Source organism: Peromyscus eremicus, chromosome 13, assembly GCF_949786415.1.
Source record: "Peromyscus eremicus chromosome 13, PerEre_H2_v1, whole genome shotgun sequence".
Classification (NCBI taxonomy): Eukaryota; Metazoa; Chordata; class Mammalia; order Rodentia; family Cricetidae; genus Peromyscus; species Peromyscus eremicus.
The window spans coordinates 55,202,328-55,215,283 of NC_081429.1; the positions used below are offsets into that span (position 1 = coordinate 55,202,328).

Genomic DNA, 12,956 nt, shown 5'->3' on the forward strand with positions numbered 1-12,956 from the left:
ATTTATTTTTTCCTGCTCATTGATAATTCTTGAATAAACTTAGAGGGAACAGATCTTTTTGCTGTCTGCATGTGAATGCAAACCTATATATTAATAACGGTCCTAAATCTCAGTCTCTTGTTTTTGCAGCCACCGCTGGTCCAGGCCATCTTCAGTGGTGATCCAGAAGAGATTCGCATGCTCATCCACAAGACCGAAGATGTGAACGCACTGGTAAGAGATGCCGTGGCTGAGCAGGTCCTCTTCTGGGGCAAGCAAGGGCTTGTTGACGTTTTCTGTGCTGTGGACCTCTGTAGTACAGAGAAGCCTGGGTTGCTTTTTAGACTACTGTTTTAAAAACCCAATGCAGTGAAACTCTAGGGTTAGACTAAATCAAGTACATTGAAATAGAGTTGTAAAAAGTTAAAGGACCAGCCGGGCGGTGGTGGCGCACGCCTTTAATCCCAGCACTCGGGAGGCAGAGCCAGGCGGATCTCTGTGAGTTCGAGGCCAGCCTGGGCTACCAAGTGAGTCCCAGGAAAGGCGCAAAGCTACACAGAGAAACCCTGTCTCGAAAAACCAAAAAAAAAAAAAAAAAAAAAAAAAAAAAAAAGTTAAAGGACCAAGGACTGAAAAAGTCGTCACTCTGTGGGACAGTACTTGCCTAGGACATACAAGGCCTGTGTTGGACCCTCAGCACTATGCAAAAAAGAAAAAAAAAACCAATCAAATGTAGGATGCAATAATATGTATGCTTAAAATGACTTTATTCTAATCAACTCATAAATTAAAGCATCACACAGTAGTTTAAGGAACCATGTAAGCACTTCCCCAGCTGTAAACCCTATACCTCTCCCTGAACTTTTCTACAGTTAGAAGGACCATTCTGAAGCTTAGGGTATTATACTTTCCCTGTCAATCATACTCATTCACTTTTCCACCACAGAAAAAGCAAAAACTGTGACTGAATTGAGGCTAGAAGGAAAAACCCTACTTTATATCCCATCCGTATACTTCTTAAGATATAGCAACAGATCTGACAGTGGACTGGATATAAAGAGTGGCCAGCATCGTGTTCTGAGTGACCTGCACCCCTCTTGTGTGTTAGGAGCATGTCTGTGATTTCTCCTGGTGACAGTGTCAGCCTGACCACGGCCACTCCTAGGGTATGCTGCGTATATCCACAAGGAAGGGGTTCCGGCCCCCATTAAGAAGGCAGCGAGAGTGAAGAAGAGCATGATGTCAGTGTTCTTTTCTGACGCGATGCACCTTGGCTCTCTAGTGAAGTGTGGCAACCTGTGCCTGTGGGCCCGCAGATATGAAAGCTTTTGATTTTTTTTCAACGATTGAAAAGAGATGAGGAGAGTAACATTTTATGACATGAGTGATCGGTAAGAAGTTGAAACTTGAGTGTCCACAGACAGTTTTGTTGGAGCGTGGCCATCCATCTTACACACACTGTTCTGCTTTCACACTGCACTGGCTGAGCCGAGGCACTGGGGAGAGCCAGACCCACTCATGCTCTGGCCTTTATAGGAAGAGTCTGCTGGTTCTTGTTCTAGGGAGCCCGTGACCCTGGGATGAACCACTGAACTCCACAGCTCTTCACTCCCCTCTGAAGTTGTCTACACCTCGGGTGTGCTTGAACATCTTGCATATTTTTCTGAGGAAAGGGTCAAGGTATTTCACCGAATTCCTAAAAAGGCCTGTGGCACATCCATCAAAAGATTAACACCCATACTTTTTCCGTAAAATCAGTCACGTGCCCTAGACAAAGGGAAATCGTCAAGAATCGGAGCTTTTGGTAGTTTCTTAGAGTTAGGCCCAACAACCAATTAGGTGTAGGACACGGCGCTAATTCGCTTAACATAATCTGATAATCAAAGTACTCAGATCCCTTAGGGGAAGAGTCCTCTTTCAAGTTTAGTGTTCAGCAGAAAAGACTGAACAGAAGCGAGAGTCAAGTATGTCTTCAGTGTAAGCAGAGCTTTGCCCCGGGGCGATAATCGTCTCTGAGGTAGTATCTCTATCAGGTCTGCTGGCGCTCCCTTCCCAGGCAGGCCTTTTGGAGCAGCCTTTGTTCTGAGGCAGCACGAGTTGGTGTGGTGTGGCTCTCTGGAAAGCCTTTTGGCAGCTTCTCCCCAGCTGGCAGGAAAACAACAGGACGATGTTTTTGAGATGCACTTTTACAAGGTAAACCGGGATGAAGTCAGGGACTGATGACTTGCAGAGGCAGCTGGGCGTTGGTCCAGGGCCCATGGGGTGTGACCAGGAGGCTAGGAAGCAAGTTCACTGTCAGGAGCTTTGACATCACAGGAATTTGCCCAGACTATTTGGTGGCTGTGGGCCAAGCCCCGGCAAGCATAAGGGGAGGTTACTACCTTTCCTAATGGTCACAAGCAAACAGAACTTTTATTTAGCTACACCTCAGGAAACCGTACTGACCTCTGAATGGCCTTTATTTCTTTTGGAAAAGTAACAAGCGCTGCCGATCGGTACAAATTGCTTGAATTGTGCCCAGCTACGTCATTGAGTTAGCTAGGCTTAGCTCTGGTAACACGTAGGTATCTGATGTGTATTTGAAATAGGGAGCTTAGTTCTCTTAGCAACAGGTGAGAAGAGTGTCCCCGTTTTACACGGCATCCCAAGTATGAAAGCGTGGCTTCTAAGGTCACTGGGAGGGTCATCTATAGTCTGGCTGAAGAAAGGAGTCTAGAGAGAAAGCATGGAAGGGTTTTCACGGGTCAGCGTGGAGGTGGGTGTATCACTTCATCTAGCAGACCTCCGTCATACCGCCACACCAACTCCAGGGGAGGATGGGATATCAGTGTGGCGCTGTGCCCCTGAAAAGTCCGCACAATCGACTTTGGCCTTACAGACTTCCAGGGAGTTAGTGATTCCACTAACTTACCTTTGGGGCATCTTGTTAATGCTTCAGTTACTTACTGAGTCACAACTCTCTGTTAACAGAAGTGTTAGGGACACGGAAGTGACAAGACAGTGGGCCCCTCATGGAGCTCACAAAGTGAAGTCAAGACATGAGAAATCACTCTGTGATGCCTTTTGAAAGGGAAAACCCAGGCCATGCTGGAGGCTACTCTCCAGGATCTGATCTAGTGCTCTGCGCTGAGAGGCTAAGGCTAGGAAGGATTTGCTTTATATATGTGCTGGATGTGCATGAGGAGCAGGGAGGGAGGGAGGGAGGAGGAGGAGGAGGAGGAGGAGGAGGAGGAGGAGGAGGAGGAGGAGGAGGAAATGAGTATAGGAGGGACCGGCAGCTGAGTGCATCAAACACAAAGAGGACCCGAGTTCCGCAGGGAAGCTTTTGTATTTCGGAGGTTCAGAGCTCCTTTTGTTCCACTGACAGCTCCAGAGACTCCCTTCCCTCCCCACCTCCCTCTGCCATGTGTGTAAAGGAGACCTCGATTATCACCTGCTTGTAGGTGGTGATGACCCTGCTGGCCTCTTCTCTCACCAATAGTGTTCTTGGGGATCAGGCGATTGACTGGGTGTTGGTTAGGTCACGTGGGGCCAGGCTTCTTAATCATTTTCCACTCGCAATCACTTTTCGCCCAAGAATCTTAATGCAACTCGGAGTATATAGGTATATAAAATAGGTGTAACAATAAGACATTTACTGGCAACACATTTCTTTTAAATCAATCCTTTGGTGTACATGTAATTTTGTTGTTTGTTAAAGACAAAACCAAGTTTGCATATTAATGAGATGGACGCACTTTTAAAGCTCTTGTATTTTAATATTTTTAAAGATTTATTTTATTTTGGATTTTGTGTACATGTCTCTGTGTGGGTGGCTGCATGTGAATGCAGGTACCAACAGAGGCCAGAGGCATCATTGGATTCTCCTGCAGCTGCATCTACAGGTGCTTGTGAGCCAACCAAGGCGGGTGCTAGGGATGAAACATGGGCCTCCTGCAAGAACACTAACCACTAACCAACCCTTCCAGCTTCTTGAATGACTTTCAGATTTTTACATTAGGAATTGAATCTTCGCTGACTGTTTCACCCTGCGGGGTGTAGAGTGTCTCCCACGCCTTTTAGTTTAGTCTTCTAGTCAATACTGTGAATGCCTCTTTGTATAAACATACAGAATAAAATGTCATGAATATGTTTAGGACCTTTTCAAATAATCATTGGAAATACCATCATAACCCAAATTTATTGAACAATTTCTTTTATGAAATGCAAGCCACCAATTGAAGTAAAAATTTCGAGCATGTACTTGCGTGTGCACGCACGGGAGTGTGTGCAGGTGTGCAGTCTGGCTCTTTTACTTGGGCTCTGGAAATTGGACTCAGTCCTCGTGTTGGCAAGACAAGTAATATTTAAGCTAAGCCGTCTCCCATATTCTTCAAACAACAATTTTTAAAGTAAAATATTCTAGCCCAACAAAACCCAAAGATACACTAATTTGATATTTACGCGCTAAGGAATGATGATAGGCAGATAGTAAAACTTTCTATTTTCCACAATTAAATCACTAAATTTCTGAATGAACAAAAACTTTGTGCGGTCGTGGTGCTGATTATAACACACAGCAGTCTTGAACTAAGCTGAGGTGATGCAGGCAATATTGGTTGGTGTGAGGCATGAAGGCTTACACAGTGTAGTGTGTGTGTCTTGTGTTCACTAAGGTTCAGTGAAGTCCTGATGTACAGCCTGGGCAAGCTGACGAGAAACACCTTGGGTTCCTTACGCGTTTGATTTTGAACTAAAACTTGACCATTCCACATTCAGACACTTCTTACGTTTGCCATTTTCTTCATGACCCCCACATTCAGCTGGGTGGTGACCCACAGCCTAAGAAGCAGAGGTCTAGAGAAAGTTGTAGCTGGAGTGTTTCTCTCTGGGTCCCACCAAGCCCCCACAGACCTGCAGCCCACTTATAAAATAATCACTCAGAAGCTTATATTACTTATAAACTAAAATGGCCATGTGGCTCAGGCTTCTTGCTGTCTAGTTCTTACATCTTAAATTAACCCATTTTTATAAATCTATACCTTGCCACGTGGCTCGTGGCTTACCGGTACTTTACATCCTGCTCCTTATGGCAGCGGCTGGCAGCGTCTCCTGACTCAGCCTTCCTCTTTCCAGAATTCTCCTCTCTGCTTATCCCACCTACACTATACTTCCTGCCTGGCTACTGGCTAATCAGCATTTTATTTATCAATCAATCAGAGCAACACATTCACAGCATCCCCAGCAGGAAGTGTGTTAACAAAGGGTGTGAGGAGGGGAGACACCCAGTGATGGGAACTCTGAGTGACAAACACATTTAAATGAAAAGAAGGGAGGCACATGATGGAGTCACCTGTTACTTGAGGTAACACTGGTTGTCTTCCCTCCTCACACTTGGCTTTCCTCTCTGACCACACTCATTCATTATGCTGGGGATCGAACCCAGGACGTGTGCATTACCCTTGGCGTACCCCCAGTGCCTTACCTGGCGTACCCCCAGTACCTTACCTGCCCTTTCCTGACAGTTTGACCTTGCTTTTTCTCTCCCACCCGGCACTGTCTTTAATGGACCTTGAGGTCTTTGCCATACACAAACCGCTCTTTGGTTAGTGGATCCCGACAGAGAAAGCAGTGCCGTTCACACTGGCCTCTCTGCTTCTCCAAACTTGACTTCTCATCCCTAGATTCATGGACCCCACCCTTCATCTATAACAAATCACTTAATTGTGTGACATTTCTCCTCCTTTTTTGACTTCTCTGTGTTCCAGCGCCATCTGCCCTTCCATTCCTACTAATGTCTCTACTAAGTTATTCTAATTCTTTCTTTGTAGCATAAATTCTAATTAGTCTTAATAATAAAAACCCAGAGTCAGATATCAGGATGGAAGCTGAAGGATCAGAGAAACAGAGCAGCAGCCACTAGAAAGACTTCTTACCTCTTGGAATCCCCAGACTGAAAGAGACTGAGTGCCTGTCTCCTCCCGCCTTATATTCCTCTCTCTGCCCAGCCATATCACTTCCTGTCTCCACCTCCCAAGTGCTGGGATTAAAGGTGTGTGCCACCACGGCCTGGCCTTTATGGTTAACTAATGACCAGCTCCACACTCTGATCTTCAGGCCAGCTTTATTTGTTAGATCACAATCAAGATAGCACCACATTTTTTTTTTCCTTTCTGATGTCTTCATTACCCCCTGCCCCTTGGCCTGGAGAAGGCTTAGTCCTCTCCACTCCCACAGCCTTTTCTGTCTTTTGATCACTTTAGACTTCTTAAGTTAGTTGTGCCTGTGTCATGGGTCCAAGAAGCTATGTGCGTGATGCATGGCTATGCTGTCCTTCATTCTCTTGTGCTCAGTTATCCTGAAGTCCTTGCAACACATCGAGAGAACCAGTCAGCCCCCTCGCTGATGTTGAGCTACCTTGTCCTGGCCTATGCTTTAGTTTTCCAAAGAGGACAGATTGCTGAGCCAGAGAAAGCAGCTGGCTGGGCGAATGTTCCCCAGGACTCAGCTGGGAGGTGGATGTTCTGTTAGGAAAGCTGAGAGAGTGTAGATTGATTTGAGGAAGATGTCAGGACAATCACTCGGGATCCTTCTGTTGCCTCTGTCGTGAGTGGTGTATCAGAGCCTAGAAATGTGGGATAACTGTTGTATAGTCTAAGATACATATGTCAACTGGTCCAGATGTGACTGATCACTAGGAACATTTTAGAAACTTCCACTGGAATGACCACACTGAGCTTAAGGTAGAGAATAGCATCTCAATTTGCATCGCAAAATTCCAGACTTCAGAGACCCTGAAATCAGACTTGGAACTCAGTAAGGACATACTTTAGGGTCATGTCACAGTGCCCTGACACCGTGAGGATGGTCTTACTGTGCCGTACAGCGACCAGGACAGAGACAAATAGGGGCCTGTCCACGGCAAGTGGTGAGGATGGGAAGGGAGTGAGGGAAATGTCGATGTTTTAGGACGGGAGCCCACTGCACACAGCTCAAGCGACCACTGTCGCATTAAACTAGAGCAGACTTGTCGTATGGCAGGTGGTTGTAAGCTATAGAAAATAAGATTTCAGCCCCGAAGACAATAGTAGACGGGACTGTCTGAAGAAGTAGTGAGCTGTCTTCACAGATGGGGTTCCTGGAAGGCCCTTAGGCAGAGCTCCCACAGGCAATGACTGCTGGAGGCACAGGTAGCCCACCCCCTGTTTTGTGCCCTTGGCTAACAGTAATAATTCACGGCACTGTCTCCCTCCCACCCCCCATTTTAGTGTTAGAGATCCTGTTACACTGTACATACATGTACATTATAGCTCCTTCCCAGCCTGAAGTAGGTGTAGAGAGTCTTGTCTTCCAGTTGTGAAAGCCTGCAGTTCCAAGATTTGTGACTCCTGAGTGATACCAAATATGAGGTGTTTATTTCTCGTTAAAAAGATCCACTGACAGAAACACGTTCATGCACACACAGATGCATATGTATGTGCACATGCTCATTATTACATCAAATAAATTAGCAAAGACTCTTCAATATCATCAAATACTCAGTACATACTAATTAGTAGTCTCAAATAGTTGAGTTGTCCCCAACTTGTTTACTTTGATTTATCTCCTTTATACAAAAATAAATTTGTCATCCACATAATAGTTATTATTTGCAATAAAGTTTGACCCAAGTATACCCATGCACTTTGCTTTACCTTCTCTGTTCCGTGATAGGAGGGGCTCTCATGTGACTGTAACCGGGATACGTCTTAAGTTAAAAGCAAAGACCTTACAATAGGCAAAAGGGAAATCATTAGTGCTATAGTTTTTGATTCCAGGAAATGATTTAGGTGGTGGAGGATTGTTAATCTCCAGATGCAAATGAGAGAAAAAGAAACAGCTGTTTTACAAGCAGGGGCTTTCTAAAGAATAAGACAAGTGGGCAGTGTGAGCTTGTGATTGATCTGGGCATCGGATGGAGTAGACGTTCTTTAAACGTCTACTCATGAGCAGTCTGATGACTCAGCACTCCAGAGCACTGGCTGCTCTTCCAGAGGACCCAGGTTCTAGTCCCAGCACCCATGGAAGCTCACAAGCATCTGCAACTCCATTTCCAGGGGATCCAATGCCCTCTTCTGGCTTCTGCGAGCACCAGATGCACACACGGTACACAGACACACGCAGACAGAACACTTAAACACATAAAATAAATCCACTTTATGAGGGCCAACATGTGTCTCTCCCCAAGGAATTTGGAATGGTCACTTTGCCACATTTTTTAAAGTTTTCTCTCCCATGTTGACTTCTCCAAACACTGGAATATAAGCTCTATAGACTTCATAGCCTAGCTTCCCATGTTTCTGGATTTTGTCTATTTTTTCTCATTTATAGATATATCCTACTTTCTTCTTTTAGTAAAAGCTTAGTAAAAGGTCTGAGATGTGTTACTCGTGTCTTGGGCAACCTACAAATTAAAATGAGGTAAAATGAGAAACTTCAGAAATAAGGAAGTTGCAGGCAGAGTTGGTGAACTCGGCTCCATCCATGATGGAGGGTGTTGTCAGTGAGGGTGGTGAGTCACTCAGCCCTTTAGAGTGCTGTGCGGTGATGAGGGTGCAGTATAGCTGGACTTCTAAAAGATTTTAAGAGGAAGCACAAGAAATCTCTAATGTGTTCAATGTTGGTTCCAACATTGGTCATGCCAAAGGAGACACCTGTGTGAGCCAAGTCTAGCCTGCGTGCTGTTTGCTAAGTGTGGATGAGAGCAGCAGATGACCAGGCGTCAGGGCTTCTCTGGTCACTATGTATGCAGTATGAATGCTGTCACCTTCATGCTGAACACTGGTAATGTGGGGACAGCGATGTCTCTGCTCTTCAAGTGTGCACAGCATTTACAACAGAACCATCTCCCTATCCCTAAAAAGAGTTTTTGTACTGACCATGTTTTATGCTTATAAACTGAAAAACAGATAAGCCTATATCAACACACATACACAAGCCAGCAAACCAGGATCTGCAGTGGTTCATTTTTAGTATAAAGGCTTGACTTTTCAGTTGACCGTCTGTGTATGTCTGTGTGAATAAGTACAGATGGCATTTCAGTGCATGGCATTCGACTTGCAGAGTGGTGTTCTCTTTCGTCACACAAGGACTCTTCTCACGTGCATGCCTGTTGTCTGTGGAGGGCATAAGAGGGCATTGGATCCCCTGGTGCTGTAGTTACAGATGGTTATGGGCCACCATGTAGGATCTGGGAACTGCACCTGGGTCCTCTGTGAGAGCGGTTTGCCGCTCTTTTTCTTAGAGCCATCTCTCCAGCCCCAGATTAATGTCATGTGGAAGATGTCTGTATTAGTCAGGGTTCTCTAGAGTAACAGAACTGGTAGAGTGAATATATATGGGATTTGTTAGAATGGCTTACAGGTTGTGGTCCAGCTAGTCCAACAATGGCTGTCTACCAATGGAAACTCCAAGAATCCAGCAGTTGTTCAGTCCATGAGGCTGGATGTCGGAATCCCAAAGAAGAAGACTTTAATGCCAGTGAAGGAATGATCTTGTTAACGAGAGTGAGGGCTAGCACGTGAAGAGCAAGCTTCCTTTTTCCATGTCCATTATGTAGGCTGCAGCCAGAGGGTGTGGTCCAGAATAGATGTGGATCTTCCACCTTGAAAGATCTGCATCTATGGTGGATCTTTCCACTTCAGATGATCTAATCAAGAAAAATCCCTCACAGGTGTACCCCGTCAAATGGGTTTTAGTTAATTTCAGTTGTAGTCAAGTTGACAACCAAGAATAGCCTTCCCAATGTCAAACATTATTCAGAGAGTAACTCTGAACCCATCCCAAACATTAAACATTAACATTTTGTCAAATTTACTTTAAAAATAGTATAATTTTTATAGGTTTCAAAGGTTTCCCCCATATCAACACACACTCATGCTCTGTATTGTTCATGTCTTCCTGAAAAGAATACTTACTAGAGGATGGATTTCACTTAGGAAGCGCTTTGGATGTTTGTAGATATAAATATAGGTATAATAGATGCTGAGGGAGATTTTGTCACCATTGTTTGGAATAATGACTCAGAAGGCCTTGGTTAAATGTGATACTGTCTAAAAAGACCACATCAGTGACTCTGTTTTGCATTTTGTAGAATTCCATTTGGGGGCTGTGGTATGAACCTCTTGTTTCTAAAGATTGTCAGACTTCAGTCTTACACCAACTTAAAAATTGGTCTTTTTCATGTAAATTATTATGTTTGATGAGTGTTATCTCCTTATTAAACTTAAGTATTTAAAACCAGATGGATTGCCTACTCAGCCATGGCTAGTTCACTCCATTTAATCTGTAGATGATAAGGGAGCATCAGCCATGTTCCTTCCATGTCAGGGACTTCAGGACATGGCCCCTGCCCTCCTGGATTACAGTATGCAGAGCATCAGTATAGCAGTGGCTGTGTTCTGTGGGGGACCTTCCCTTTGTGACCAGCACCCTTAAAGCAATGGTCACTGCTGTTGGGACCACGTCTGATGAGGGTGTAGGGACGACTGGAGAGCTTGTAAGGCTTCCCACCACCTTCATCAGCCACCTTCTTTAAGCCATCAGGAGTGGTAATATTAGGAACAGAATGCTAGTAAGATTAATTTATGATCTGGCCAATTGTCTTATACTAAACATGGCTAAAGTGTCATTAAAATTTCATCTTACTGAATATTTTAGAAACAGACTTGATATTTTAGTGCGGTTCTAGGTTCACAGGAAAACTAGGCAGAAAGTAGTAACAGCGTCCGTACAGCCCTGGCCACCCACATGCACAGCCCCTGACTGTCAATGCTTCCCTCAGTGATGCATCTGTTACAGTCAGTGAGCCTTTGCCTGTCACATGACCATCACCTGAAGACCATAATCAACCTTGGAGTTCTCTTAGTGTGTAGTCTATGGCTTTCCATGCAAATGTATAGTGACACATATTTGTAATGGCAACATTATATAGACTAGTTCAGTGGTGGCAAAGTGGCTCAGTGGGTAGAGGCACTTATCACCAAGCTCGATGGCTTGTTTCCAGTCCCTGGGACCTGTATGGTGGAAGGAGAGAACTGACTCCCCGAGTTGTCCTGTTACCTCACGCATGTGCCATACTACTTGTGTGCCCCATAATGCACACTCATTAAAAATAAAAGTAAGTAAAAGTAAAACACAGTTTAGGATGGTTTATTAAAAATGCTGTGCTCGGGTCCGGTGATGTGGCTCAGTGGGTGGAGACAATTATTGGGCAGCAGGTCTGGTACTTTGAGTTCGGTCTTCAGAATCCGCAGCAGGAGGAGAGACTCGACTCCTGAAAGTTGATTTCTGACTTAAAAAACAGACATAGACAGACAGACAGACAGATACATAAACACAGACACACAGATACATAAACGCACACACACACACACACACACACACACACACACACATACACAGAGTAAAAAAAAAATTAAAAACTATTCTGTTCCACCTGTTCATCTTTCTTCTCTTGCCTTAAGGAATTTTTCGTTTTATTTTGTTGAATTTTGTTAAACATATAACTGGAGGAAGAACAGTCTGCCTTGAAATGCAAAGTGGTTGCAGTTAGCTCCACCCCAAAGCCTTCCTAAATAGATAGATATTCTGGACTCACTGTAGACTTAGTGTTGGCTCTATCCCAAAGCCTTCCTAAATAGATACTCTGGACTCACCATAGACTTAGTGTTAGCTTCCTTGGTCACCTTTGCCTCTATGAAATGCCATGCTTGGCACAACTACCCAAAATTTATCAGTGTCTGTGGCATTAAGTCCTGCACCTTCCAAGCTTGTTGGTCTCAGATCGCCCCCTTCTCTGGCTCTGCATCATCAGAAGCCATGCACAGATCTGCCTCTGCACTCCTGCAGGCTGGGGGACCTCTGGGCTCCAGATGTCTGGTTACAGTGCAAACAGTCCTATTTGCTTTTAGGGAAGCAAATGTTTTCTGTGTTCAACTGAGCCTGTAAAATTTCATTAAGAAGCCAATCATTAGCCCTGATTAAGTAAACACGGGATGTTTGGTCTGAATATTTTAACTTCCTCTTCCCAAGCTGGCTCAGCTTTCTCAAGGTTACTGATTGTCAGCTGGGACCAGTAGTTTATCAGTCACCTGCACAGTTTGCAACTCCACATCAGGAATCTCCGCCCACTCCATTACACCGGGCCTGGATGGGAACCGGTTTTCTGCAGCTCCATTAGGATGGCCTGAGTTGGGGATTTCCCTGCTGCTCACTCCATACAGGAGACTTGAAACTGTGCTAGAAACTGCCATTCAGCTCGTAATTGCCCCAGTCTCTGTTCTTCCCTGTCTGTCTTTATAACATTTCGGGCTCCATAAAGGCCAGAGTTCTTTTTTTTTTTTTTTTTTTTTCCTGGTGTGTGTATGTGTGGATATGCTTAATAGTAAGCATTTATTTTCAAATCTAAGATCACAAGAGATGAAGATGCATAGAGCTGGAACCGGCGGCTTCGATGATTCATACATTATTGGCTCGACCATGTTGGCATGCATTGGGCACACTGGCCTGGAATGGTGCTGAGGTTCCCCCTAAGGAAGAGTGCGTGTGCCATGGCAGCATTTTCCAAGTGTGTTTCCTAGAGTCCAGAACAAGACTCCCTCCTAAGGGAGTGTTCAAATAAGTTGGAAAGCTCTTGTACTCCATATTCCCTCATGCATTAGTGATTTATTACATGTTACTATATGAAAGACTGAAGATTCCCGTCCACCAGGCATCAGTTTAGCATGATGCCTCTCAAGGCATCTGACTTCTCAATCTTCTCTATAAATTTTCTTAGTCACTTTTAATGTAAGACCATCTTCCACAAAACCTCCAGAATAGTCTCTGGCATGGTTTCTTGAACTTCAATGTGCAACCGAATCTTAGAGTGCACATTAATACAGGCTGATAGCCATCATCCCAGGGTTTCTGATCTGGCGTGTCCCAGGAGGGGCCCAAGGGTCTGCACTTCTAGTGAG

General features: G+C 44.7%; 1 protein-coding gene and 1 long non-coding RNA gene across 3 annotated transcripts in view; one reads left to right on the forward strand and one right to left on the reverse strand.

Moving 5' to 3' along the window:
• Positions 1 to 107: 107 nt before the first annotated feature.
• The window catches only part of Ankrd44 (ankyrin repeat domain 44), a 158,744-nt gene continuing 145,895 nt past the window's right edge, over positions 108 to 12,956 (forward strand). For both annotated transcript variants that reach the window (XM_059278040.1, XM_059278041.1), the window contains exon 1: positions 108 to 213. In XM_059278040.1, coding sequence (XP_059134023.1) covers positions 178 to 213 — 36 coding nt within the window. In that variant the 5' untranslated portion in view covers positions 108 to 177. The remainder of the gene's footprint in view (positions 214 to 12,956) is intronic.
• On the reverse strand, positions 1,884 to 6,022 carry LOC131923130 (uncharacterized). Its single transcript, XR_009382528.1, has 2 exons — positions 3,413 to 6,022; positions 1,884 to 2,255 (listed from the first exon to the last, which is right to left on the reverse strand). It is a non-coding gene; the product is annotated as an uncharacterized LOC131923130 (long non-coding RNA).